The 26,912-nt window shown below is 50.6% G+C and overlaps 1 protein-coding gene across 1 annotated transcript; it reads right to left on the bottom strand.

Annotated features, from left to right (window-relative positions):
* Positions 1-18,238: 18,238 nt before the first annotated feature.
* HEXIM2 (HEXIM P-TEFb complex subunit 2) lies at positions 18,239-23,573 on the bottom strand. The gene is made up of 3 exons (XM_061176917.1): positions 23,277-23,573; positions 21,654-21,767; positions 18,239-19,237 (listed from the first exon to the last, which is right to left on the bottom strand). Exons 1-3 carry the CDS (start codon positions 23,571-23,573, stop codon positions 18,449-18,451), a joined length of 1,200 nt encoding a protein of 399 aa, XP_061032900.1. The 3' UTR covers positions 18,239-18,448.
* Positions 23,574-26,912: the final 3,339 nt, after the last annotated feature.

Consider the following 26,912-nt stretch of genomic DNA (forward strand, 5'->3'; position numbering starts at 1 on the left):
GCTCCCAATGCAGGGGGCCCAGGTTCAATCCCTGGTCAGGGAACTAGATCCCACATGCCACAACTAAGAGTTCACATGCCACAACTAAAGATCCCGCATGCCGCAACTAAAGATCCCACGTGCCACAACGAAGATCCTGCACACGGCAACGAAGATCCTGCATGCCACAACTAAGACCCAAACCAGCCAAATAAATAAATAAATAAATATTAAATTAAAAAACAAACAAATAAATAAATACAGCAAGCCAACCCAGATAAGTACATTCTATCCTCTTACCCTCATAAATATACCTTCAAGAGGACCTGGAAAGCCAGTTATAAAAATAAATTCTCAGACTAGAGCTCTGCACTGGAACACCCCCGGCTCTGTTCTGCACTAAGAGGAGCCACAATCACACACACATACACATACACACACACACACACACACACACACACACACCCTTCAGGCTGCATAGCCAAGCCCCTTCCACACCCACACCCTTCCAAGCACCCTGACCCACCTGTACAACTAGAGCTGTGCACACCAGCTGTACAGTCTGCCCTTAGGAGAATAAACCTGGAGGGTGGCCTGTGTAGGCCCTGGAAGCAGGCTTGGGACCCTCTGAGCAGGGAACCAGAGATAACAGGTCCCTAAGGCATGTGCTAGCCCTGGGCGATCCAATATGGTAGCCACTAGCCACATGTAGCTACTTACATTTTGATTTAAACTATTTAAAATTAAATAAAATTCCTCAGTCCCACTGAACCACATATCAAGTGCTCAATAACCACAGGTGGCTGGTGGCCACCACACTGGACAGCACATATAGAGAATATTTCTATTACCGCAGAAAGTTCTACTGAACAGCGCTGGTCTAGACGGTGAGGCAGGCCTCCCAGTGAGCTCCTCACCTGGAAGAGGTCAGAGCTGCACCCCTCTTGCCCAGATGTAAAGGCTGCACAGCCTGAGGATGTCAGGAAGTCTTCACAAAGAGGGTGTCATTTGAGCACTTGACCAAATTAGTGGGAGGGGGTGGAAAAAGGAATGTGAATGGCCATTCAAACAGAGAGAACAGCATGTGCATATGCAAAGGTCCAGTGGCCACTGGAATGAGGGGCATGGGATTAGAGGGGGGAGGGGGGTGGGAGTCTGGAAGGATCCACAGGCCCAATCCTCAAGGTCCTGGAGGACATGCTAAGGATATGAAACTTGAGCTGGTGGTTGATGAGGGCAGGAGGGGCAAGAGGGACATGGCCAGCTGGGCACATCAGAAAGAGAAGGAAGAACTGAAGACCAGTTAGGGATTTCAAAACAAAACAGAACAACAGACCAGGAGACAGAAGCAGAGGGGTGGGGAGGGAGAGATCTTTCAGAGGGAAGATATGGCTTTGATGTAAGGGTGAAAAACAGCTCATGTTTGGGGAGGAGGTGATGGGGAGATGGTGGGTCACAACAGGGACAAGGACGAAGGAGGAGTTACATATTGGGAGAGAAATAAACAGTTCCATTTGGGATTTCTAGAATCTGAGGGGCATCCACTGGGCCAGTCCAGACAGGGGGGTGGACACTGGACCAGTCCTGCCCTCCTATGTTAGTGAAGAAGAGAGGGGATGTAGACACCGTGAGAAGGCTGAGCTCTTGCAGGGAGGCGAATGAGTCCAGAGACCCATCTGAGGACAAGAACTGGGACGATGTCTCCACTGGGTTGTGGGGAGGCTACAACAAAGACCAGGACCTGCAGATTTCCCCGGATAAACCACACTTGCAAGGCTGACTCCCAGAGAAGCCAGCAGGCCCAGCCAGCACTCCATCATTTGTTGAGGAGGGAGGATGGGCAGAGACTGGGGAAGCAGGGCCTGGGAGGTTTCAGGGAGGAGGGTTAGATTCCAGCCCTGGGAGGAGGTCAAGAAGGTAAGGGCTATGAAGACAATTGAGTTGGGCAATCAGGGTGTCCCTAGTAGCCTTCAAAAAGAATAATGTTTTCCATGGGAGCTCTGAATTTCAAGGGCAAGTTTGGCAGCCGGAGGGAGATGAGGGGAGAAGAGAGGGTCAAAATCTAAGCCAGCCACCAGCAGACAGAAAACACACACACATAATTAATGGTGCCATTCTTAACCTGTGTTGAAAATCTGGTTCAAGTTTTTACAGATAACTCATGGGTTAATCCTTAGAGGTTCAGGAGTTCCATGAACTCCTTAAGGTGGAGAATCCCACCTCAAGAACATAAAATATTGCTTACATAGTATTCCCTCCCAGGGTGTGTAGACTGAATCTACCCCTAAGGAAACAGCAGACAAACCCCAAATGAGGAACACTCAATTAAAAGAAGAAAAGGCAGGGAGGTCTACTCTGAAAAAATGTCACGAAAGATGAAAAAAGATAAGGAATTGTTGCAGATTAAAGAAGCTTAAGAAACATGACAATTGTATGCAATCTGTAATCCTGGTTTGGATCGTACACTAGAGGGAAAAAAATACTCTAAAGGACCCTATTGAATCATCTGGTAAAATTGGAATATGAACAGTATATTAGATGAAAGTATTGTATCAACTTGAAATTTCCCAAAGTTGAAAAGAGTGCTTATGCAAGAGAATGTCCTTGTTCTTAGGAAATACCCGCTAAAGTATGTACAGGTAAATGGGCATGACGGTTGCCACTTACTACTCTCGGTTCAGGGAATAAATAAATAAATAAACAAATAAATAAATAAATATTAAATATATATTTCACAGAGAATAAGAGAGGGAGCAATTGGGACAAAATTTTAACAACTGGTGAATCTGGGTAAGGCGTATATGAAGGATCTTTGTATCTTATTGCAGCTCTTCTGTAAGCTTAAAATTTTTCCAAATAAAAAGTTTTAAAAAACTCTACCCAAACCAGGAGCCTCCTGAAGTTAGGGCCCTTTATCCTTCTCTTTTGCTCCAACGCTGGCCTTGGGCTGGCCCAGGGCGGACCCTCGGTCGGTGTCCTGGGTGTACAGGGCAGCATTAGGGCCGGTGACGGCGACCCGAAGGGACGAGGCCCGCCGCTGGGGGACACGCCTCGGCCGCGACATTTTCTGACCCGACAGCTGGTGCGCTCGGTCGCCAATCCAGCCAGGAGTGACTCACCCGCTGGGCTCCCTGGGCGGAGGGGAAGCCCCGCCCCGCAGGGAGGGGTCCGGCCAGCAGGTGTCGCTGTTGAGCCAGCGCTGGCAGAACCTGGCAGGGGCTCAGGCGGCACCTGGAGAGGGTCAGCCGTGGGGTGTTTTCCAGAACCCAGCCCACCGGGGTCTGTAAGCAGCCTCGCACACCCTTGCTCCCCTTGCATCCTTGCACTTCCCACTCCCGGGGCCTCAGCTTCCCCGCACCCCCTCCCCCACCTTGGATGTCCCAAGGCAACTCTCTTGGATAACGCCCGGTGGCGGAGGGGAGGGGATAAGCAGGAACAGGCTTCAGTCCTCGGCCCTAGAATCTGAGCAGCAAATTAATCCTCCCCTTTTCTCTGCCCCATCTCCCTCTCCTCCTCCTCTTCTCCCCCTTTCACTCCCCTCCTTTCACTCCCCTCCTCCTCCTACTCCTCTTCCTCCCATTAGAGCGGCCCCAGGGCTTTCACAACTTGCGCACCCCCTCAGCCCACCCCCAGCCTCCCTGGGCCTTTCTCCAGGAGTTGTTTTTCCTAGACTCCAGCTCCTTCTGCTAGGTCCAGGGATCAGGATGGAGATGGAGAGGGGGTGACAGGGTGCTGAGGGGGGTGGAGAGATGCCCTGATGCCCAGTGAGGTTATTTTTTCCTGTGTGGAAGGGAGTTGCTCTCACAGCCCTTCTGCAGTAGAGGGGGCTGGGGTGGGTTGCAGAGGTCTTCCCTGCCTGGGAGGTGGAGCTGGCCCTTCACTCCCACTCTTCCCCGGCACTCCCAGACTCGGGATGAAGGGGGCCTAGCGAGGTCATTTGGTCCATCCCTCTGGCTGCAGGAAGGACCATTTAACTGTGTGAAGTTCTCCGAATCCTGTGTGTTCACTAAGGCCTACAAGAGCCCTTCACTGAGCACCAGCTCTGTGCGAGGTACAAGGAGCCTTAGCTAATGCCAGCACTTTAAATCCGCCCTCACAACCAAAAAAAATCCTCACTAGGACCACTGGAGACGGGCACTATTACTCTAAGTTGGCTTGTCCAGGGATCCACTTCAATCCAGTGCTCCTCTGTGACTCTTCCTGACTCTCCCAGTGGGGTTGATCTCATTCAGCTTCGGGGTGACCCCTGCACCTCACATGATGTCTCAGTTACTGCAGTTGTCTTCATGGGTCCCCCACCCGTGCCAGACCGGGTTCCAGACCACTTGATGGGAGACAGTGAAACCTGGGAGCCCTGCTCTAGTCCTCACTATGTGGCCTTAAGGAAGTTCCTTAATTTCTTCAAGTTCAGTTTTCTCATCTATAAAACAGGGCTAATGGCAGCACCCTCCGCATGAGGTTGACATGACAGTAAAATAAGAAGATGCATAGAAAGTGCTTAGCACAGTACATTTAACTTAAAAAAGGAAGCCCTTCCCCACCAGAATGGCTAAAATGAAAAGAGCAGACACCAAGTGCTGGCCAAGGATGTGGAGCAAAGGAACTCTCATACTCAGTTGGTAGAAGTGGAAAACCATTTAGCAGTTCCTGTCAAAGCTAATTATATGCACACAGTATGACCCAGCACTTTCACTCCTAGATATATACCCCAGAGGAATGTGTGCACATGGGCACTAAAAGATATGTAAAATAATTTCCATAGCAGCACTCATCATAATCCATGCAAAACTGGAAACAACCCAAATGTACAGCAGCAGCAGAATGAATTCATGCATTTTAGGATATTAATGCAGTGGAATACTATACAGCAATGAAAAAACGAACACCTGCTCCTCATAGCAACATAGATAAATCTCACGGACATAATGTTGGTGGAAAGAAACCGAGCACAGAAGAGGTACATATAGCATGTTTATTTTCACAGAAGGTCCCAAAACAGCCAACTTGTCTATGTTAGAGGTCAGGATAGAGGTTGCCCTTGGTGATTAAAAGCGAGGCTTGGGGAGATCTGGGGTGCTGGTAGTGTTCTGTTTCTTTATTAGGTGTGGTTACACAGGTGTGTTGACCTTATGAAAATTCATTAAGCTGTACAAGTGATTTATGCACCTGTTTGTATAAATGTTATACTTCAATAAAAAGTATACACTAAGATAGAAAAGACAAATGAATTGAGCTACTTGTATCACATCAATAAATCTGAAAACATTTTTGTGCAAAGACCACATTATGAAAAGATTTGGGTCGTATGATTCATAGAAATTTTTAAAGTACCTAACACTACATTTTGTTTAAGCATACATACCCGGGTTGTACAAATAACAGACATGCAGGGGGATGATAAACCCTAAATGCAGAACAGAGGCTCCATTTTAGGGGGAGAGAGGGGACTCAGTTATGCACAAGGGACTTCAAATGTTTTTCTAGCTTTCTTTCAGAAGCTAGGTTGTTCTTATCATGGGTGTTCATTTTATTATTCTGTATCCTTTATACTTTTCTGATTGCCTGACATATTTAAAAGTACTCCTCAGCATTAAAAAAAACAAAAACAAAAATGTGGGGGGCGGAATTGTGTCTTATTTATCTTTGTCTTTCTGGTGACAATCTAGTGCTTGGCACTCAACAAATGTTGGTGAATGAAAGATCACTTGGCCAGTAAAATCGTCGGAGCCAAAGTTCAATGTCAGGTCTCCCCATGCCAAATCCCAAGTCCAGGGCACACCCCACACACTGTTCCCCACCCCTGAAGTCAGGGGAGGCTAGGAGGGGACAGCCATAATGCAGGCCCCAGCCTCACTCAGCACTCTCTGTATCTGAGATGAATTACAGAATTACTGAATTACAGGGTACAGAGAAGGAACAAAATGGCTTCATTAATCGGAACTCTGCAAATTCAGAATCTGGTGGCCTAAATTTCTGTGAATCATACTGCCAAAATCTTTTAATAACTTGCTGTTTATCCGAAACCTTTTAAGATTTATCTATACGGTTGCTCAATTCTTTTTTTTTTTTTTTTTTTTGTATTAGTGCATTTAATCTCTCCATGGAACAGAAAAAGGGGGCTTTCTAAGCCAAGGTTTGACCAAAACAGGATTGTGGGGCATATTTGACGCATCCAAGAGAATAAACAAACAGCCTTCAACACATTAATTCTTTGTGTGTGAAGAGATGCCACTAATTGCAGACGCGTTTTATCTGTTTGTTAGTCCCCTTGTGGAATGCAGACTCTGAGAAAAGCACTTCTCACCACTCAAAACCCACCGAAGCATGCCCAGCCCTGAGAGGGGCTTCTAGGAATGCAAACAAGCGGCTGCCTCTACAGCAATCAGCAGAGTTTAACCACCTGATGAACACAGGGGAGGGGGTTATTTTTAAGGAAGAGAAATAGGTCCTACCTACTCCTGTGGAAGACTGATTATTCACTTACCTCCAGAGCTAACAGTTTTTGAAGGGTTGTGAGTGACACTGGTGGTGGCCAGAGCTGGGAGAAGCCCGTCTGGTCATCCATCACATCATCACACACCTGTCTGCACAGCAGATGTCTCCCCCTCACTGATGTGCCTTCCAGCAAGGTCTCTGCTTGGTAACATAGATGAAGGCAGTGCCACGCTGTACTTGATGGGGAAAAAGATGACGATTCTCTTCAAAAACTCTCATTCAGACTTTCCATTCAGACTGTCTTCTTGCCACCAGCACCCCCGACCAAGGCAGGCTGCGATCAGTTAAACAGTTATTCATTCACTCAGTTACCAATTTAAATTTAATAGGGGGACTTCCCTGGCGGTCCAGTGGTTCAGACTCCGTGCTTCCACTGCAGGGGGCGCGGGTTCCATCCCTGGTTTGGGAATTAAGATCCCACGTGCCACGGGGTGGGCTAAAAAAAAAAGAGAGAGAGAGAGAAAACAAATTAATAAGGAATTCCCTGGTGGCCTGGTGGTTAGAATTTTGGGCTCTCACTTCTGTGGCCTGGGTTCAATCCCCGGTCGGGGAAATGAGATCTCACGAGATGTGCGGCGCCACCAAATAAATACATTAATAAATTTAATAAAATCCCCATTTGTGCCAGCCACCGTGTTAGATGCAGGGGTGACAAAGATGACTAAAAGGGTCACTACCCTTAGGATCTCAGAGTGAAGCTAACAGCTCACTGTGAGTCCATGTAATTAGGGCAATGACAGAGGGAATTACGGAAGTGAGGTCCCCGAGGAGGGCGGGGCTGCCTGCTACCTCCCAAACTCCCTCCTCCCCCACCCGTGCCCAGCTTGCCATCGTGCCCAACACCCGCTTCCCAAACTTCTTCCTCCGAGCCTTTGCCTTGCCATTCTCTCTGATAGTGATGCCCTTTCCCACCCCCACCTGACTGCAAGCCCCTGCTCCTCCCCCAGGATTCAGCTCAAAATAAGCCCTAAATTCAAGTGGGTGGTTCATCTGGGAGGATGCGGTCAGGGAGGAAAACCCTGGGGATTCTTTTTAATGTTTTATTTCCTAAGGAGGAGGTTCAGTCTATCATCCTATATGCCTTTCTGTGTCTAAAATATTTCATCGGAATGTATTTTCTTTTTTTAAATACATTTATTTTATTTATTTATTTTTGGCTGTGTTGGGTCTTCGTTGCTGCGCGCCGGCTTTCTCTAGTTGTGGCGAGTGGGGGCTACTCTTCGTTGTGGTGCGCAGGCTTCTCATTGCGGTGGCTTCTCTTGCTGTGGAGCATGGGCTCTAGGCGCATGGGCTTCAGTAGTTGCAGCACGCGAGCTCAGTAGTTGTGGCGCACGGGCTTAGTTGCTCCGCGGCATGTGGGATCTTCCCGGACCAGGTTCCAACCCGTGTCCCCTGCATTGGCAGGCGGATTCTCAACCACTGCGCCACCAGGGAAGCCCCGGAATGCATTTTCAAAAGAGAGTCAGTTCAGGGACTTCCCTGGTGGCACAGTGGTTAAGAATCCACCTAACAGGAATAAAGACGCAGAGGTAGAGAGTGGACTTGAGGACACGGGGAGGGGGAAGGGGAAGCTGGGACGAAGTGAGAGAGTGGCATGGACTTATAAATACTACCAAATGTAAAATAGATAGCTGGTGGGAAGCAGCCGCATAGCACAGGGAGATCAGCTCAGTGCTTTGTGACCACCTAGAGGGGTGGGATAGGGAGGGTGGGAGGGAGACGCAAGAGGGAGGAGATATGGGGATATATGTTTATGTATAGCTGATTCACTTTGTTATACAGAAGAAACTAACACACCACTGTAAAGCAATTGTACTCCAATAAAGATGTTAAAAAATAAATAAATAAAAGAATCCGCCTGCCAGTGCAGGGGACACGGGTTCGAGCCCTGGTCCGGGAAGCTCCCACATACCGCAGAGCAACTAAGCCCGTGCGCGACAACTACTGAGCCTGCGCTCTGGAGCCCGCGAGCCACAACTACTGAAGCCCGCGCGCCTAGAGCCCGAGCTCCGCAACAAGAGAAGCCACCGCAATGAGAAGCCCGCGCACTGCGACCAAGAGTAGCCCCCACTTGCCACAACTAGAGAAAGCCAGCGTGCAGCAACGAAGACCCAACACAGCCAAAAATAAATAAATAAATAAATAAATAAATAAATAAATTTATTAAAAAAAAAGTCAGTTCAAGCTACACCTCCACCTTGATCCCCACCTCCTGCTATGTTTGCTTGTCAAGAATCAAACTCAAAACTCCCTTACTGTCAGTCAAAAGCAACGTTGTGTTTCTAAAGATGTGTGGAAATGACTGTCATAAATCTAGGATCCTGGTTCCCTTTAGGGTATGGAATGCAGTTGAGGAGTGATTGCTGGTGGGGCTTCAACAATAATAGCAATACTGCTATTTCCTTAACTGGGTGGTGAGATGTTTGTTTTATGTCCAAAATATTATGTAATAAATTAAACATTTAAAAAAGCAACTGTGTGCAGAGTGAGATGGACAAGAAGGAAGCAGAAAGGGAGAAAGAGCTTTAGAGAAGTTCAATAAGAAAGAGCAGAGGTGACTTGCTCTCTGCTAGGCATGGAAGGTACATTGAGTAATCAGGTTTGACCTGCTGGTGTGGAGCAGAGGGCAGCGAAAAAGGCACAAGGCTGCATCTCGCTGTAGTGAGCCATGTGGTGGTGGCTAAGAGCATGGACGCTGGAACTGGACCATCTGGGTTTAAGTCCCAGTGCAATCTCTTATCAGCCCATGACACTGGGTAACTGACTTCAATTTCCTCATCTTGAAAAATGCTTGAGGGGATCAAGTGTGTGATGTAGTGTGTGACACTTGCATTGGTTGGAATCTAGCAATTGCTGAATATTGTCATTACTTGCGTTACTACTGCTTAGTCACGTGACCCTGAACAAGTCACTCCAAAACTCAGTCTCACCATCTGTGAAGTGGGGACCTCGTCATATCACCCAAAGAAACTCATGTGAATGAAAGCGCTTTGAACACTCCAGTGTGATTCGTCAACAAGAGTTAGTAATAAATAAGAAGCTATAGGGGAAAAAAGACCACAAGAGCAGGTAAGCTCCATGAGGGCAGGGGCTGTGTCCATCACTGTGCTACCCTCCAGTGCCTGGCACAGTGCCTGGCACAGCACAGACACCTACTGTTATGGACTGACTTGTGTCCCCCGCCTACAAAAAATATATGCTGAAGTCCGAACCCCAATACCTCAAAATGTAACCTTATTTGGAAATAGGGTCTTTACATAGGTAAATCAAGTTAAAATGAGGTTATCAGGGTGAGCTCTAATGCAACAAGACTAGTGTCCTTATAAAAGGGGGAAATTTGGACACAGAGACAGACACACAGAGAGGGAAGACAAAGAATTGGAGGGATGCATCTACAAGCCAAGGAATGCCAAAGATTGCCAGCAAACCTCCAGAACCTAAGAAGAGGCAAGGAAGGCTTCTTCCCCTGCAGCAGGGGTCCCCAACTACACCCCCGCCCACCACCCCATACCGGTCTGAGGCCTATTAGGAACCAGGCTGCACAGCAGGAAGTGAGGGGTGGGCAAGTGAGCGAAGTTTCATCTGCCGTTCCTCATTGCTCGCATCACCACCTGAACCATGCCCCCCGACCATGCAAAAACTGTCTTCCACGAAACCAGTCCCTGGTGCCAAAAAGGTTGGGGACTGCTACCCTACAGGTCTCAGAGGGAGCACAGCCTGCCCACACCTTGGTTTCAGACTGCTAACCTCCAGAACTGTGAGACAATACAGTCTCAAGCCACTCAGTTCATGGTACTTTGTTATGGCAGCCCTAGAAGACTAATGCAGCCAGTAAATATCTGTTGGACGAAAAAATGGTGCTTCTGGTGAGACATGGCATCTCTTCACCAGCAGAGGAGGACGTATGTGTCCACAGAGGTGATGGGGAAGGTGCCTCTCCTATTCTGCAGTGGGTGGGGAGCAGCAGTGGACAGAATAAGGCAGAATGGAACCCGAGTAGTCCAATGCCAGAGTCTGTGCTCTTCACCTCTGCACTGGAGAAGCCCAGCTGGCCCTAGAGAACCCTCCTTGCCCAGCCTCCTAGTGGCCTCCTCCCTCCCTACCTCTGCTCTGGGTAAGCAAGGAAAAACGGGACAGGAGATAATCAAGAAGGCACTAAAAAGGGAAGCAAGGATAGCATATGATCCTGAAACTTCAGGCAGACTCATACACAACACCTGCTCACAGATGGATGCCAGTAGCAGGAGGCCGGGTAATCCCCAGTCCAGAGCTCCCGCCCCACCCCCCGCCCAGATGGGGCAGAATCGTCATCGCACACAAACCACAAGTGGTTGTGCTGCTGTGGCCATGAGGCAATGATTCTTTGCCAGGCAGAATTTCAGAATCTGATTGCTGGAGGGGCCCTCAGCATGTTTTCTGGTCTCACTTCTTGCCTTTCCTCATGAGCCCTGGCACATCCAGTGATGGAGGTTGCGAGTCTCCAGGGACAGTTTGGACCCTCCACTGATTGGTGGAAATTCCTCCTTGCTCTTTAACCTGAGCTCTGCCCATCCCCTGGTCTGCCCTTCAAGGCTCCCCAAACACCCTGACACCCTGACTCACTGCTGGCGTCTGCTCACTGGAGGTCATGCCATCTCGGAGTCTCCTAGGGATGTGGACAGATGCCAGGCACCCACACACCTGGCCAAGGCAAGCTGGGCAGAGAGAACATTCGGAACTCTTAGAACTCTAGTTCTCAGCCCTGGCTGAACCTGCACATCATGCCCACCCCCCACCCCAGCACCGAGCCTTAAAAATTCCAATGACTGGGAGTTCCCCGGGGGGGTCCAGTGGTTAAGGCAACGCACTTCCACTGCAGGGGGCGCAGGTTTGATGGGATCCCGGGATCTAAGATCCTGCAAACCACGTGGTGTGGCCAAAAAAAAAAAAAAAAAGTGGTTAAAGAACATAAGAGAGGGACTTCCCTGGCGGCACAGTGGTTAAGAATCCACCTGCCAATGCAGGGGACACAGATTCGAGCCCTTATCTGGGAAGATCCCACATGCCGCGGAGCAACTAAGCCCGTGCACCACAACTACTGAGCCCGTGCTCTAGAGCCCACGACCCACAACTACTGAGCCCGTGAGCCACAACTACTGAAGCCCATGCACCTAGAGCCCGGGCTCCGCAACAAGAGAAGCCACTGCAATGAGAAGCCTGCGCACCACAACGAAGAGTAGCCCTGTGCGCAGCAACAAAGACCCAAACCAGACAAAAATAAATACATGAATTTATTAAAAAATAATAATAATAATATAAGAGAGAGTCACATATTTAGAAAGATATTTAATTCAGCCTAAGAGAGGATATTGAACTAGGTAACATCTAGAACTCTCTCACATGCTTCCTTCCACGATACCTATATCTGTGTCTATATCTGCATATCTATCTATCTATATCTTTATATATAGATACATAAAGATATGCTTTGGGGAGGGGATCTGGACATACTGCTTTTAAATGTACTCTAGAAAAATTTAAAATCTAAGAATATCCAGGAATCTTTAGTAAAAGAAGGGTAAGGAGAGACAATAGAGCTATCAGATATTAAAGCGTATTAAGTAGCAATAAGAATTTTTTAATGTGATTAGTTTATCAATAAATGAGATAGATTTAAAATTAGTGGAATAGAAAACTCACAAATGCATTTGTGAAGGTAGTTTTTGACAAGCACGGAATTTCAAATCGTGATGAAAAGAATTTTTCAATAGTGTTAAGATTTGGGGAATTCATGTGGAAGGTTAAAAAAAGGCGTCTAGCATTTGAAGCCCAGGGGAGGAGGGGGGAGAGGCAGCTGAGGAGGGGGAGCTGAGAAGGATCCTGGAAGTGGGGTGAATCCAGGGAGGGGTGTTGCCTGTGGCTACAAACACAGCTGATGTGGATTACAAGTGAGGACAGTTGGACGAGGGGCCCAGAGGAAAAGATCCTGTTTATCAAAGGCCCAAGAGGGAAATGGCTGAGGCTGGGACGGAGAAGCCAAGGAAGGGAGGTCTAGCCAGTGAGGAGAGTGGGGCCCGAGGGCCCAACAGTAAGAGAGGATGCCGGCCAGTTGGGCAGCCACAGGGCTTGGTTCCGGGCACGGCTGTGAGAAAGCCTGCAGCTTCCCTGTGTCCAAGTCCTCACACTATGGTAAAGGAGTCTGAATGGCTGACTGGGTGTGTGTGGGCCTAAGGAGAACCCCAAGGAGGGTGCTGGAATGATCAAGAGCCAGGACAGACTGTAGGCCCCAAAAGACCCCTTTCCCTTCCTTCTCCGTGGAACCTTGGGCTGTGGCCGAGGTAGGCTCTGGACACGCTCTTCATGTCTTCTCACAACTTAGTCTCCTTGGGAACTTCCTCTCAGAGCCACGGGACCGGGGTAGGGATGGGGCAGGGGAGGGGGCCCATCCTGGTTGTCCTGAGGCAGGAGACAGCAGGTGCCCAGGGGGCTGATCTGGGCCTTTCCATCTTGGATGGGGTCCCGGGAGGATCTCTGGGGCAGGTGGTCTCTGGAATGTCCATGCCCACAGGCAGCCTGGACACAGTGGCCAACTGGGGAGCCAGCTGTTCAGTCTGTCCGCTGCCAGGCCAGGCCTGTGCAGTCCCCTCCCTCCCCTGGGTCCACAAAGTCCTTTTTGTTTGCGGGGCAGGGGTGGACGTTCAGCCATGGAGAAATGCGTGAACTGAGCTCTGCTGAAGGCAGCAGTAACACCTCCTTCTCTAGGGGAGAGGGGAGCTACGCTCCTCACTCCCACCTGCCTTAAAGGCTCAGGGTCCAGGCATCCCCTCAGTTCCCACAGAAGCTGTCCTCCTAGGGAGGCCAGTGGAGGACAAAGATAAGGTAAGGGGGGGCAAGGGGAACTCCCAAGAACCACCTTGGAATGGATTTATTCACTTCAGGACTATGCAAGGCTCCGCAAATAGTAAAATTTATGGCGGCTTCCATTTGAGAGCACTTCCCACACAGCTGGCACTCTGCTAAGCCCTTAACTTACTTCATCTCTTTGAAGACAGGAGAACACAGTGGTCAAGAGCTCGAATACAATCAGACAGAACCGGCTGCTACTCCAGTGAAGCAGGAGTTGTGGGACCTTGGGCAAGTTTCTCAACGTCTCTGAGCCGAAGTTTCCTCATCTCATGCCTCCGACCCCAAACCCCACGGTATTAATCACACGGTCTCCTGGGGCCACCTTCACTGCCTGGACCCAGTAGCGAGGAGCCAAGAGTATTAAAGAGGAAGATTTTTCAGGCCCGGCACCACAATCCCGGACAGAAGCTCCCAGCCAGGGGTAAGCCCTTGGAGGGCCCAGGATCCTGGCCTGAAGCCCCCCCAGTCCCTTGAACAGGGGAGAGGAGGCTCCTGAGTTAGAAGCAGAACTGGGATGGATCACAGGTCTCGGGACTCCTGGTCCAGCGCTCCCTTCACAGTAGGCCCTCAGGGAATCTGTGCTTTTCACATACAGGCCCCAGAAGACTAGTCTTTCTCTCTTGTCTCTACCACCAGAATACCCAGAATAAGTAAAACCATAGAGACAGAAGGCAGATTGATGGTTGCCTGGGCAGGAATGGCTATGGCGCTTCCTTTTGGGTTGATAATGTTTGGAACTAGATGGAGGTGACAGTTGTACACATTGTGAAGGTACTAAATGCCACTGAATTGTTCACTTTATTTTTATTTTTATTTTTTTTGAGGTTTTTTTTTTTTTAATAAATTTATTTATTTTTATTTTTGGCTGCGTTGGGTCTCTGTTGCTGCACGCAGGCTTTCTCTAGTTGTGCTGAGCGGGGGCTACTCTTCATTGTGGTGCGCGGGCTTCTCACAGCAGTGGCTTCTCTTGTTGCAGAGCATGGGCTCTAAGCGCGCGGGCTTCAGTAGTTGCGTCACGTGGGCTCAGTAGTTGTGGCTCGCAGACTCTAGAGCACAGGCTCAGTAGTTGTGGCACACGGGCATAGGTGCTCCGCGGCATGTGGGATCCTCCCTGACCAGGACTCGAACCCGTGTCTCCTGCGTTGGCAGGCGGATTCTTAACCACTGCGCCACCAGGGAAGCCCCTGAATTGTTCACTTTAAAACGGTTGATTTTATGTTATGTGAATTTCACCTCAATTAAAAATAAGGGTACCTGGGGAATTCCCTGGCCATCCAGTGGTCAGGACTCTGTGCCTTCACGGCCAGGGGCGCGGGTTTGATCCCTGATCGGGGAACTAAGATCCTAGCAAGCCGCTGGGGCACGACCAAAAAATAAAGAAATTTTAAAAAAAGAAAAAAGGGTACCTGAAGATAAGAGATTACAGGAAGAAGAGTGGGCAAGTGCCAAACAGGGAAGGGAAGGTGAAGGAGAGCCTGAGGTGAGGGAGGAAGGAGGACGTCGTTGCAGAAACAGGGAAGTTGGAGGTGGGGGAAAGGCTTGAGGGGGGTGGTTTCCTAGGCTGCAGGGGAGGGTGGCCTGGAGGATGCAGCTGGTTGAGGAAGCAGAGTTTGATCCTGTACTTGGGAGCCCCTGCCCTTTACAGGAAGGAGGGAGAACCAGGAGAGGGAGCGGGGCAGGCGCTTTCAGCCTCTGAGCTGTTTGCTTCCTCTCAGACTTTAGACTGGAAGCTCCCGGGGGTGGGGGCAGGGACCTCATCTTCTTAGCTGCTTTTAATTTTCAGAGCAGAGCGTCATCAAGGTAGGCAGTTCCTTTAGAAACCCTGGCACCAATGGAATGAAATCGAACACGTTAAGCAGCAGGAAGATCACCCACCACCCGCCCACAGCGGGGAAGTGAGGATGGCACTGAGCTGCGTGTGGGTGCCATCTCCGGGCAGCAGGGAGGCTGCCGAGACCTCCCAGGGCTGGGAGGCCACCTGTCACCCCCTTGCAGGCCCCAGAGCCCCCAGAGGACAGCACCCACCGGGGGTCTGGGATGGGGGAAGGGATTGGCTGAGCGCCGTGGGCTCCTTTGTCAGACCCAGGAAGGAGAGAGGGGGCAGCTACAGGAAGTTGGGGGGGGGTGAGGCGCTCCCTCCGGAATCTCTCCAGCTACTTCCCTCCCCTCCGGCTCCCACAGCTCCCGCACATGCTCAGTGTGCCCTCGAATTGGGTTGGCTGGGGGAGGGCCTTGACTGGCATCCCCACTTAAAGGGCCAGTGCCATCCTTGTCCGCGCCGAACGGGGGCAATGGGAGCTGGCCACCCTCTTCACTCATACTGAACTACTTCACCTCAGACCCCCTTCCCCACGTCCTGGCAGGCTCCTTCCGCTCCCTCAGCTGCTCTGTCCACCCCATCACCTCTCATTCCCTGACCCCACTGCAGGCAGGGACTGTCCACTGGACACAGGGGTGTCCACCTGGGGTGGGGAAGAAAGGAGGATCCCAGACCAGGGTACGAAATCCCCCCTGGGAACTACCTGCCTGTCTGGGCCTCCCTTCCCCGGCCCAGCTGACCGAGAAGGTCCTGGAAAGCAAATGACCATGAGGGAATGAGGCACTGAGCATCTGCTCTGGAAAGGCCTGGGGAGGAAAGGGGAGTGTGTCTAAGCCTGGCTTCCCCAGCAGATAGGGTGGTGAAGGCTGTAAACTGGAGCTTCCTCACTGAGGTGGGGTCCCAGGACCAGGCAGCATGAGAGGGAAAAGCAAAAAGAACCCGCATCTGGCCACCGGGGCTGAGCTGGCTCTACCCAGTGCTGAGCCCCGAGTCACGCCAGCTCTACCCTGGGTTCTGGGCACTGAGGTCAGGGACCCAGGTTGGGGGAAGGAGGTGACACTGACTCTTCACTGATCCCTCTCAGCCCCTCCTGACACTCTCCCATCCCACACCCTTCTCCTCTGGTTTTGTTTTTGGTTTTGTTTTGCTCCTCTGTTTTCTTGCCCCATCCTGGGCCCCACCAGCCTTGGGAAAATTAACCCACCTCAGTGTGACCCTGACCCAGAGCCCTTCAGCCATTTTGTGTGTGTGTGTGTGTGTGTGTGTGTGTGTGTGTCTGTTGGGGTTGCAGCAGCTTTCCTGTCTCCAGGCTCCTCAGCTCCTTGGCTAAGAAAGGCCAAGCTCCTCACCTGTCCCCTCCCCCGTGTGCAGCTCCTGCCTGCTCAGGGACATGCTGCCCAAGCCACCTCCTGGACACGCCTCCAGCACCCTCTCCCTCGACACTGCACCCACACCCCTCCCCCACACTCCAGCAGCCCTCTGGAATCTTCTCTCCCCTCCTAGTTACTTTTACACACACACACACACACACACACACACACACACACACACACACACACAGGCCTCCTGGTAAACAACCTTGTCCTGGCCCTGGCCCTCCCCTCTCCCTCCAGCTCCATGCTGAGGAATGCAGCAGCTGGGAGGCTGCCTGCGCCCTGCCCAGGGGCCTTCAGGTCCCTGGCTAGCAACCCACAGGGGAAGGCCGGCCTAAGGCCAGCTTTCCTGGAATCCAAAAGCCGCTTCCTTTCTGAGCCTTGGGTTTTCCATCTGCAAAGTGGGGACAATCATTCCTCTAGCCCTTCCTGACAGAGGTGTCTGGGATCAAAGGGGAGGGGGCTAGGACTCCCAGCCAGGGTTGGGTGGGGGGAGACCCCAAAGATGGGAGATTTTGCTTTCTTAAAACCCATCCCTTCCTAGAATCCGTTCTGGCCTTACTTCGCTGTAGAAGACGCTGGAGAGGTCTGGGTGTGACAGGGCAGAAATGAAAGTTGTCCTGGCAACACACAGGATTTTTCAACATTTCCATCCCAGCAGCTCCCAGGCCTGAGCCCTTCTCTCGCCCAATGTGGCCTGTCAAGATGAGCTTTCCTGGAACGGAGGTTAGGCTGGGCCCGCCAGGCCTCTGCCCCTCCCTGTGCACGGTGGCAGAGCCAATACAGGCTCATTGGTGAGTTGACTAACTTCCCCTCCACCACCGCAGCCTGACACTCTGCAGCCACAAGAACAAGAGACAAGGTGTCTGGGGAGAGGTGGGTCTGAGTGTGAGGGGTGTGTGAGCTCGCTTCAGAGCCCAAGACTGCTGGTGTGTTGGTGGCAATATCCGGGCTGACTCAGCTCTCTATCAGACAGACAGGTGAGGGGCTCACCTCAGAGGGAATTAACCACACAGGTGATTAGGCTAAAAGGAGCAGGATGCACAGACGCACGGCAGGCACCTCGAAAGCCAAGCCTCCAGCTCTGCTAAGGATCGATCCCCTGTCCAACCAGCCTTGGGCTTATTTTCCATCAGGAGAAAACTCCCCTTGAGCGCTTACTTGTAAGTGCTCTTCTAGGAGGTCAGGGGGCAAACCTGACAACTAACCTCCTGCCCAACCCCCAGCTGGGAGATGGGGGGCGGGTGGGGAGGCTGTCAAGCACAAAGAGACACAAGGCACCTTGTCTAGCCCAGCCCTCTACACTGTGGGGAGGATAGGGAAAATACAGGGAGCCTGGGAACAAACCCTGAAGAAACCCCTGGACTTGAGCCTAGCCCTCTCTCCTCCAGGGGAAGTTCCCAGCTCCTCACAGCAATCTTGCATCTTAAGTCAGGCTCTGGCTGAACCTGGTGACTCCTGACTGAGACCCCTCCCGCCTCTGCCTTCCCCTCTCTAAAACCTTCAGAGCAGTCTGATGGCCCCCAGATACACAGAGCAGATTTCAGGCATTCTGGAGACGCTGAGAAGCCCCCAGTGCAGGGGTCTGCTGTCCTCCCAGGCTGGGGGCAGCCCCAGGCCTCTCTGCGATGGAAGTGCTTTGATTCTCAGAGCAGCCCTAGTGAAATCAATGCTAGCCACTCCCATGTGATCTCACCAAAATCATTTAATTCCTTTGTGAAAAATAAGATGACATCAAAGAACAAACTGTGGAAATGACAAGATGGAAGCCGGAACCTAAATTAGCTGTTCTCAGGGGGCGCAGGGGTGCTGAGACCTGCCTCCTTGAGACTCGGCTGGCCTGAGTGTGTACAAAACAGGACCTTCTCCTTGGGTCAGCCTGGATGGGGGGGCACCCCTAGGTGCCCGGCTCCCCACCACGGCGGCCGCCTTCTCGGTTCCACATCTCGTTCTCCTGCCGAAGCCGCTGGTTCTCCGTCCGGAGCCTCTCTACCTCGGCGGCCAGCTCCTCCACCTGGCGACAGGGCCGCTGGCTGGTGCACCCCTGCAGCTGCTGCAGCCTCCTCGTCTCCTCCTCGGCCTGTGACAGCCGCCTCTCCAGATCCAGGTAGTCGCGCACCAGCTCCTGCTTGCTGCGGCCCTGCAGGCTCTCAGTGTGATAGCGCTCATAGGCCTCGGAGAAATCCCTCTGCTGGAACTCCCCGTGAGCTCGGCCCCTCGAGTCGCTGTCCCCGGCCTCACTCTCCCCACTGGAGCCTGGGTGGGAGGCCCCTTGGGGCACATCCAGGTTGGGCTCCTCAGGGTCTCTGTCGTTCATCAGGAACTGGGTGGTATTGTAGGGTGCCACGGGCTGGCCTTTGGCGAACATCTCCTCTCGGACCCGGGAGGCCCGCTGGCTCTGCCTCTCATCCCGCTGTTGCTTCTCGGCCCAGCTCAGCTCCAGGTAGGGCCGCCAGTGCCGCTTGCGCTTTGAAGGCCGCCGGCGGTGCTTCTTCCGTGCCAGTACGGCCTCCACTGAGCAGCCCCCTGGGCTCTGGGCCCGGGGACCCCTACCGTTCCAGCCTAGGCCACTGCCAGGAGGATCTTCCTCCTCTGAATGGCTCTCCATCCGGGGTGTCAGGGGCAGGGAACCTCCAGGGTCATGAGGCTCAGGGGATGTTTTGGGGCTCCCAGGAACACAAGAGATCTAAAGAGAGAGGAAAAAAGGAGGACAGATCACAGATGGCCCGTCCCATGGTAGAATCCTGTGTTCACCCAGCCTGAAGCCGACCTGCCCGCACCCAGCTCACTTGGTCCCTCTCTAGCCTCACACCTTCTACAACCATTTGTCTGTTTCTGGGCTTACCTGTCTACTGTCTGTCCCCCAACCCTCCCCAAGCAAACTCATGGTGAGAGCCAGAATCTTGCCTGTGTATTTCACTCTGTAATTTCAATGCCTGGAACAGTACCTGGCACAGAGTAGACATTCAATAAATACTTTTTGAAATGGGATGGGAAGTGGCTCCTGAAGTATTATTGGTTGATCAGAAGCCCAAACGGCACTTGCTCTTCCCTCTTCCTAGAAAGCTTATCTTTCAGACAGAGCTGGTTTCCTTGCAAGTGACCTGTACAGTCCCACAGAGCCCCCCATTCAGAAAAGCCCCATGCTTTGCTTAATGCTCTGCTGTCACTGTCTTGAACTTCTTAGTAATTTTTGAATTAAGAGCCCTTTGCACTGACCCCACAAATCATGTTGCCAATCCTGCTTCCGGCTACTTGCATAGCTGATTCTTTTTCATCCTTCAGGGTTAAGTTCCAATGTCAGCTCTTCAGGGAGGCCCTCCCTGACCACCCTACCTAAGTAGCCCCCATTCCCCTTCCCAGTGACTCCCTGTCATGTGACAGTTAATGTCCCACTTAGCATTTAGCACATTACCATTTACCACTTGTCTTTCTCCTAGAAGAATGTGTCCTGTCTGTTCAGCTCACCACTGTGTCGCTAAGCATGGCCCAAGGTGAGTGTTCAATAAATATATGTTAAATGGCATAAGCCCAGAAGTGGGGGGGATCCAAAAGATACTGGAACATGAGACTCTCGCTTCTGTCATTCTAGGGTGAATGGAGTGTATTTATTCCAGGCACAAGTTGGTATCACTCTTCTACATGAGGAGCAGGAAAGCACTAGGGAGAGGAAGGGCCAATCTCCAGTCTGTAGCCCAGAGAATTCTACACCTTATCTAAGAGGCGGAAAGGATTCTGTCAAGAGTGCATGTGTTCAGGGCATCTGTTTATCTCTGCCGTGGTGAGGGTGGGAGTACTAAGTCTGGGGGAGGAGAATGAATTGCTGGAAGTTTGTGGTTTGGGGAATTCTAATAATAACCACCACCACTGGCACAGTGTTTTATAATGTTCAACACGGTTCAGAGACATCTGAGCATGGGTCTACACGAGTGCAGGGAGTGTACTGAGGGGTGTATGCAGCCCTGTAAGAGTTGGAGGTGTGTTAATGTGCGTTTTGGAGACCCCAAAGTTCTCTTCATAATTTGGGATGGGGTACGTTGGAGTGTGTGTACGTGTGTACGTTGTTTGTTGTGTTGTATTGTTACTTTACTTGCAGGGAGAATGTCATAAAGTAACAATACAATCAAGAGTGACAGGCCTTGTCTCCACCAGTGTCTTGGGCCAACTGAGAAGACCTTCTGCCCCACCCAGGAAGAGGCAAGGCCGCTGGGAAGTCCAAGGCAGGGGGGTCTCGCTTCAGTGCGCACATCATTCACCCGTTCCCAGCCCTCAGCGAATGTCCCCCATGATCTTTCCCCCCACCCAAGCCAGCCCTGCCCCTCAGCCCCACATGCTGCCTCCCTCCTGAAGGCTTGTCCCCTTTCCACCATTACCACTATTGCAGATAAGCTGTGTGATCCCGGGTGAGTCATTTGCCCTCTCTGAACCTTCAGGCCCTGACATGCCATGAACTCCAAGTTAAATAAATCTGGAAAATTTACTGGAAGTAGCTATGTAGGGTGGATCAGAGGACTAGAGTTCCCCCCTTACCTATAGGGAGTTGTGGACTAGGGGAGAAGAAAGGGCAAGGTGGGGGCCGGTGAGAGAGAGCATAGGGTGGGAGGGTTTGGGCTCCTGTTGCCAGATCAGAAGGTGATGTTCTCTGAGGGCCTGATACAATCTGTCTCTCCCCTCTCTCCTGGGTGATTTCCTACCCCCTAACCTCCATCCTAAATTATGAACCGATGGCTCAAACTCTTCTCCCTGCTTCAGACTTGGTTCTCAGCCTAGACAAAATGCAAGGCAGGGTTCTGTTGTTCAAGACGCTAAGTTTAAACCCTGGGTCTTCTGCTTGCTGGCTGCATGATTCTAGAAAAGGCATGTCAGCTCTCAGAACATCAGCTTCTTTGAAATGGAAATAGTAATTTCTACCCTGAATGGCTACTAGGATTTCATGAGATAGTGCAGAATTAACATCTGCCATATTGCTCAGCGCATAGTGGGGACTCATTTAAAAATACTGGTTTTCCAAATCCACTAACACATCTGAGACAAGAAGGCAGGATCCCAGTTGGCAGGACCCGTGTTCAGGGCACTCAGGTGGTTGGGAGAGTGGGGCTTACCTTAGCCTCCTCCAGGGCTGCTGGTGACTCTGTGTTACAGTTGGTCTGGTTTGGAGTAGCCACCTTCTTCTGTTCCAAATCTTTCAGCAGATGCCTTTTAACTAGTGACACCTGCTTTAAATAATAGAAACCTAAGTCCCGAGGGAGAATTTTCAGGAAGACTCTGGCTACCCAGCAAATTTTTACCAAGGCAGCAGCAGCCATTTTGTAGCACCAGACCTGCACACCCTCATTTTCAAATGAAGGGCCGCCTCCAGCCTGGTTTTCACACCTCCAGCCAGCAAGCGGTCAAATGGGGATTAAGGGGCCATCTTCCCAGTCCTGTTCCTCAGGCCCCAGGCCAGGGCTTAGATCCTATACTCTTCTCCTGAAATTCACTGGGGCAGGCTGGCAGCTAGGAAGCTAGGCCTAAGCTTTGTTCCCCCAGCAACCAAAGAGGGGAATAGACTGCCTAGGGAGGCGAAGACACAGCAATGACCTGGACAGGCTGGGAGTGGAGTGGGTCGGTGGCTCCGACAAGCCCGAGGAGGAGTCCTTTCCCCACTGCCTCCAGAGGCCCCAACCTTGACTGCAGGCCCCCACCTCCTCCCTAGTCTGGGCTCCAGAAGTCAACACCTCAAAAAACACGACTGGGCCCAGCCTGGGGCTGAGGCCTTTTCATCTACAGGGCCTGGCCTGCCTCCCTCCTTCTTCTCAGGATGGGAAACGGAGGAAAGGGTAAGGAGAAGTCTTCGCACTACAGGCAGCTGAGAGGGAAACCCAACAGGGATAAGGAAGGATTTCTTGGAAGAGGGAAAATGATCCGGGAAGGAGATTTTGCAAAGGCGGAACTGACCTATTTGCTGTCAGGGGCTATGCACAGGACTACATCTGTGTGTCTTTCTGTGCGACCGCCTGTCTGTGCAATTCCCAACGCCTCAGCCCTACCTCTTGCTGCAGTTGCTGCAGCTCTGGTCAAGCCGCTCAGGCACTGAGGTTGGGGGGAGGCCCCCCCACCCCGGCCTGGCAGCGCGGTGCCTGCTGGGGATTGTAGTTCTTCTAGCTGGGGAAGGCGGATCAAGAGCCTGTAACGTCAACAAGCACACAGAAAACTCTAAAACCCATCTACCCTTGCGCGAGTAGCGTCCCGCGCTCACCGATGCCTCTTTTGATTGGCCCACTCGCCTGCCAATATTCCCTTTTTCGTCAACGATTAGCTGTGCGGAAGCACAAGTCGACCCGCCTATCCGAGCTCAATTAAAGAGTTCATTGATGGCGTTAATCTTTACTGGGCAGAAAACAGATCCGGCTGAGAGGGGAGGGGCTTGGACGCGGAGGGATCCTCGGCCCTAGAGGAAGGCGACGAGAAGGATCGGTGGCCGCCGCCGCCATTTTGGGCTGGGAGGAGGCAGCGGAGGGACTCGCTGCGCAGTGAGAGCACCCCATGGGGGGTGGTCCGGGCGCGGGGAGAGGCCGGGCCGAGTGGGCTGCCTGAAGTGGCGGCGCCGGGAGACGGCGGGGGGTGGGACCGGGGACCGCGGGGGGGTGAAGGTTGGAGTCTCTCTGGCTGGGCCCGGTCCTCAAACCATCCCGGCAGCCCCGCAGCCTCGCCTCTCACAGAGGGCGGGGTTCTTGGGTAATTACCGCGTATTTCCCGAGACCCCAGCTGAGGAGAGACCGGGTGAAATGACTCCCCTCTGCTCTTTCCACGGGGGCGCAGATCCTGAGGCCGAGCTCCGCTAAGTTCTTTCCCCACCCCCATGCGGCCTGGGTATAGCGGCGAGGCCCGGCGTAGCGGGAACCCCCACTTCGATGGGCGCCGCGGGGGCGGGTGGAGGTCGCAGCTCCGGCCGCGCGCCCCTCTGGCGTGGCAGTCAGCTGGAGGCTCCGAGGGCAGAGAGCCAGGTGCACCCACCATCTCCCCCCGTACACCAAGGCCATCCCGCGGCCAGGGCTGTGAACAGGAACAGCCTTCTTCCTACTGTAGCAACCACTAATTCTCCCCAGGGACCAGCTAGATCGGGGCACGTGGAAATCTCTGAGCGCTCTTGCCCTCGAGATCTCTCCTGTCCAGCCCCGATTCTCAGAACGACCTGATCTCGCACGTCGCCAGCCGCTTTGGGAAACTCCAAAAGTGTGCTGTTCCACTTCTCTTGAAGGTTGACACCAAAGGGGTTTGGGCTTTTGCCCTTTGCAGAGTTGGGACACAAAACAACTTGGAGTCGCCACGGTTCTGGGAATAAACGTGGAGTGGCCCATTTCGGGTGCTTCAGGAACATCTGTTTGCATTTTGAAATCTGAGCCATAACTTTTACCAAAACTTTTGGAGATGGCCGCCCTCCTAAAGGAAAAAACGAACTAATTCCAATGTAGTCTTTATAAGGCTACAAATTCTTTCCAGTTTAAAGAACTTTTCTCCCACAGACGAAACAAAATGGGGGAGTATTTTGCCACTGGTGCATTGTTACTAGGGAACCTCTATTTTGAAATTCCAAGTAATTGAAAGTCACTTCTGTGGATCCCAGATGGCCACCAAAATAGAAATTGCAGTTTTGAGCTACTTCATATATGTGGCGTTTGGGGGAGCAGGGGAAACCTACTTTGAGAAAAATAAACACTCAACCTTATAGCTGTAGCAGCTTCTTAAGGATTGAAGTTTGATGTGAAATTCTTTTCTTGAATTGCAGATGAAACCATTTTGTTTCTTACTGCTTGAAATCTAAATTCAGAGAGATTCATAGGTCAGGGGTAGCTTAATGTTGTTGCTAAAAGGTCACTTGCAATTATGCCTAGGTAGACTCGGAATTAGGAGAGTGACTGGGCGGTGAGCTTTATCTTAGAGGGTACCTTGTGATGCGTCTCATTGCTGATTACAGATGGTCAAATCGTTCCTAAGCATTTGGCCTTAATAGCAAAGTTTCTTCAGAACTGAAGCCCTGTTCCTCCTATTAATAAAGTGATTTTTTTTTTTTTTAAGTTGTAAGAGTGACAGTTCCATAGCTTTAACTGTTTTCTCCCTGTGCCCCCAAGATGTTCTCAGAGAAAGTCTTAGAACTGGATTGCAAAAATACGATCACCTTTGACTCAGGTTAATCTAAAATTTGAACCACTTATCCTAAATAAAGCTTCAGGACACTTGATTCATGCTGTGGGTTGACTTGGCTTATGTCATGTTCACTTCACACTGTTGTTCAGATCAAGAGAATATGCCAGTTAGGAAAAGCTGACACTAACTTGGTAGGAGTTAAATAGTTATAGCTGAAAGGGGCTTTAAAGATTATCTTTGTGGTTCCTCTGTCAAGAATTTAATGGCAGAGGATCTCAGACTGTGATTCATCCTCCATTGTGGAGTAATCTAGTTAAACCTTTGGAAGCTACTAAGTGGAGAATACTGTACCAGGTGCAGAAACTTGGTACTCATTTTTAAAGATGAAAGCTTATCATATTTAAGGTTGACCCGTAAGCTTTTCCATTCCTTGATAAGAAAAGTTGGGAGTAAAATCAGTTAATCAATGGTCCCTTGGTTATCTACTGAGCAAAACACAGCACTGGAAGTTAGGAACTCCAAGTTCTATTTCTGTGTGTGCTACCACAGATTTGGTTGGCTTGGCTAGAGGCCAAATCCTGAAGATGAGGCCAAACTGGCCATTTTGTTGCTGAGTCTATTGTGCGTCTAACTTTCAACTAGACCTTCAACTTCCTCCTCACCTCTCCTCTTTCAGATGAGTTGCTTTGTGGTTTATGACAAATTCTACAAACCCTATATGCCTCAGTTTCCTAATTTGAAAATGGTATCAATGCAGCCTCCCTCATAAATACCTTGAGTAACTACTCTTCAGTGGCTATGTAAACATTTACTTGCTCTAACTTTACTTGGGAACTTTAGGACTTCTGCTTCAAAGGTTATTTGGGGCAGTTGGGAGGCCTGCCTTACCAAAGTGTGGCCTTGGTTGCCGTGGGCCATCCAAATAGGTTGAACGAGGGTCAGTCTCAGGGTACCAAGCAGTTGTTACCACAAGTCCTGGATGTTTTACGTTTGCCTGATGGCCACCTCCTGGGAGTAGTGGCTATGTGTGAGCAGCATTCATTGACAGAGGTAGGAGTAATTCTTTGCAGCAGTCCTCCTCTTCAGGATGAAGATACTTCCTTCTGAACTATGTGATTTCCAGTTAGTTTTTTACTTTGTTTAGCCCTCACCATCCTCTTCTCTGTCTTTTCTCTTTTTAAATTCAAATGTTTGCTGTTTTAAATGCACTTTTAGTAAGACCCAGAGAGGAGGGTAGAACTAACCTCCTAGACATTCCCTTCCATCCTCTGGTTGGTCTTCTGCCTTTGCTGAAAGTTGTCCTGGAGTTATCCAGGTATGCAGAATTGCGTGCTTAAAGCCGACTTCAGAACTTCAAATTAATCTTCTCCTCTGACGCTCTGGAGTCTAGGACAAATTCTACTCAGTAGTTTACGAGAGCAGTGATGCTGTCATTTTCTCAAATTGTTGTGCATGGAACACTCTACAACTCCCACATTTTCCTTCAGGAATATCCTTTTTGCTCACCGTAGATCCAGGGCTTTTTAACACTTCACACATAGTCAGTGGATGTATCAAATAGAATGTGCCTTCAGATGAGGGTTTACAATACTCTTCTGAATTTTTGCTCTTTTTGGAAAATTTTAAGCCAAATGTAACTGCTCTTGGTGCTGTATTGAGGGAAAGAATCACACTAGCTGTTTCAGGAGACTTACCAACAGTTCCTGGTACCAGCTCAACCATTTGAAAGAATTTTGTTGGTGTGCAGAAGTTTGTTAGTAAACTGCTAGGATTATTCCTGCTGTTACCCATGTTACATCATTTGTCATAATTGAACTGCCTCTAAGTAAAGCCCAAGAAAAACTTCATTCAGGAGGATTTGTGAGAGCTGTGTTATTGATCTGTCTAAAACCAGCCTTTGTTTTTTCAACAAGAAATGAAATGAGGTTGTATGCTTTCCAGCATTCAAAGACAACTGGCAGAAATTGGCCAAATAGTGAATCTTCGCCTCCTAGACCATATATTTTGTCTTACTTACAGAGTATGACTATTACCCTTTGGTCAGCAGATCCCACTCTTCAGGGCCTGAATTTGACACTTACTTTTAAAAATTAGTTTTTATTTCTAGCAACAACCATTTACACTTTACATGAGAAAGGATAGTGGAATTTTATTACAATAATCTTGCTTGAGAAATGTGAAAAATCATTTTAAAAAACTCACAAACTCAGGTGTACTTAGGTACAAGTACAGTG

This window comes from Eubalaena glacialis, chromosome 19, assembly GCF_028564815.1.
Source record: "Eubalaena glacialis isolate mEubGla1 chromosome 19, mEubGla1.1.hap2.+ XY, whole genome shotgun sequence".
Taxonomy (NCBI): Eukaryota; Metazoa; Chordata; class Mammalia; order Artiodactyla; family Balaenidae; genus Eubalaena; species Eubalaena glacialis.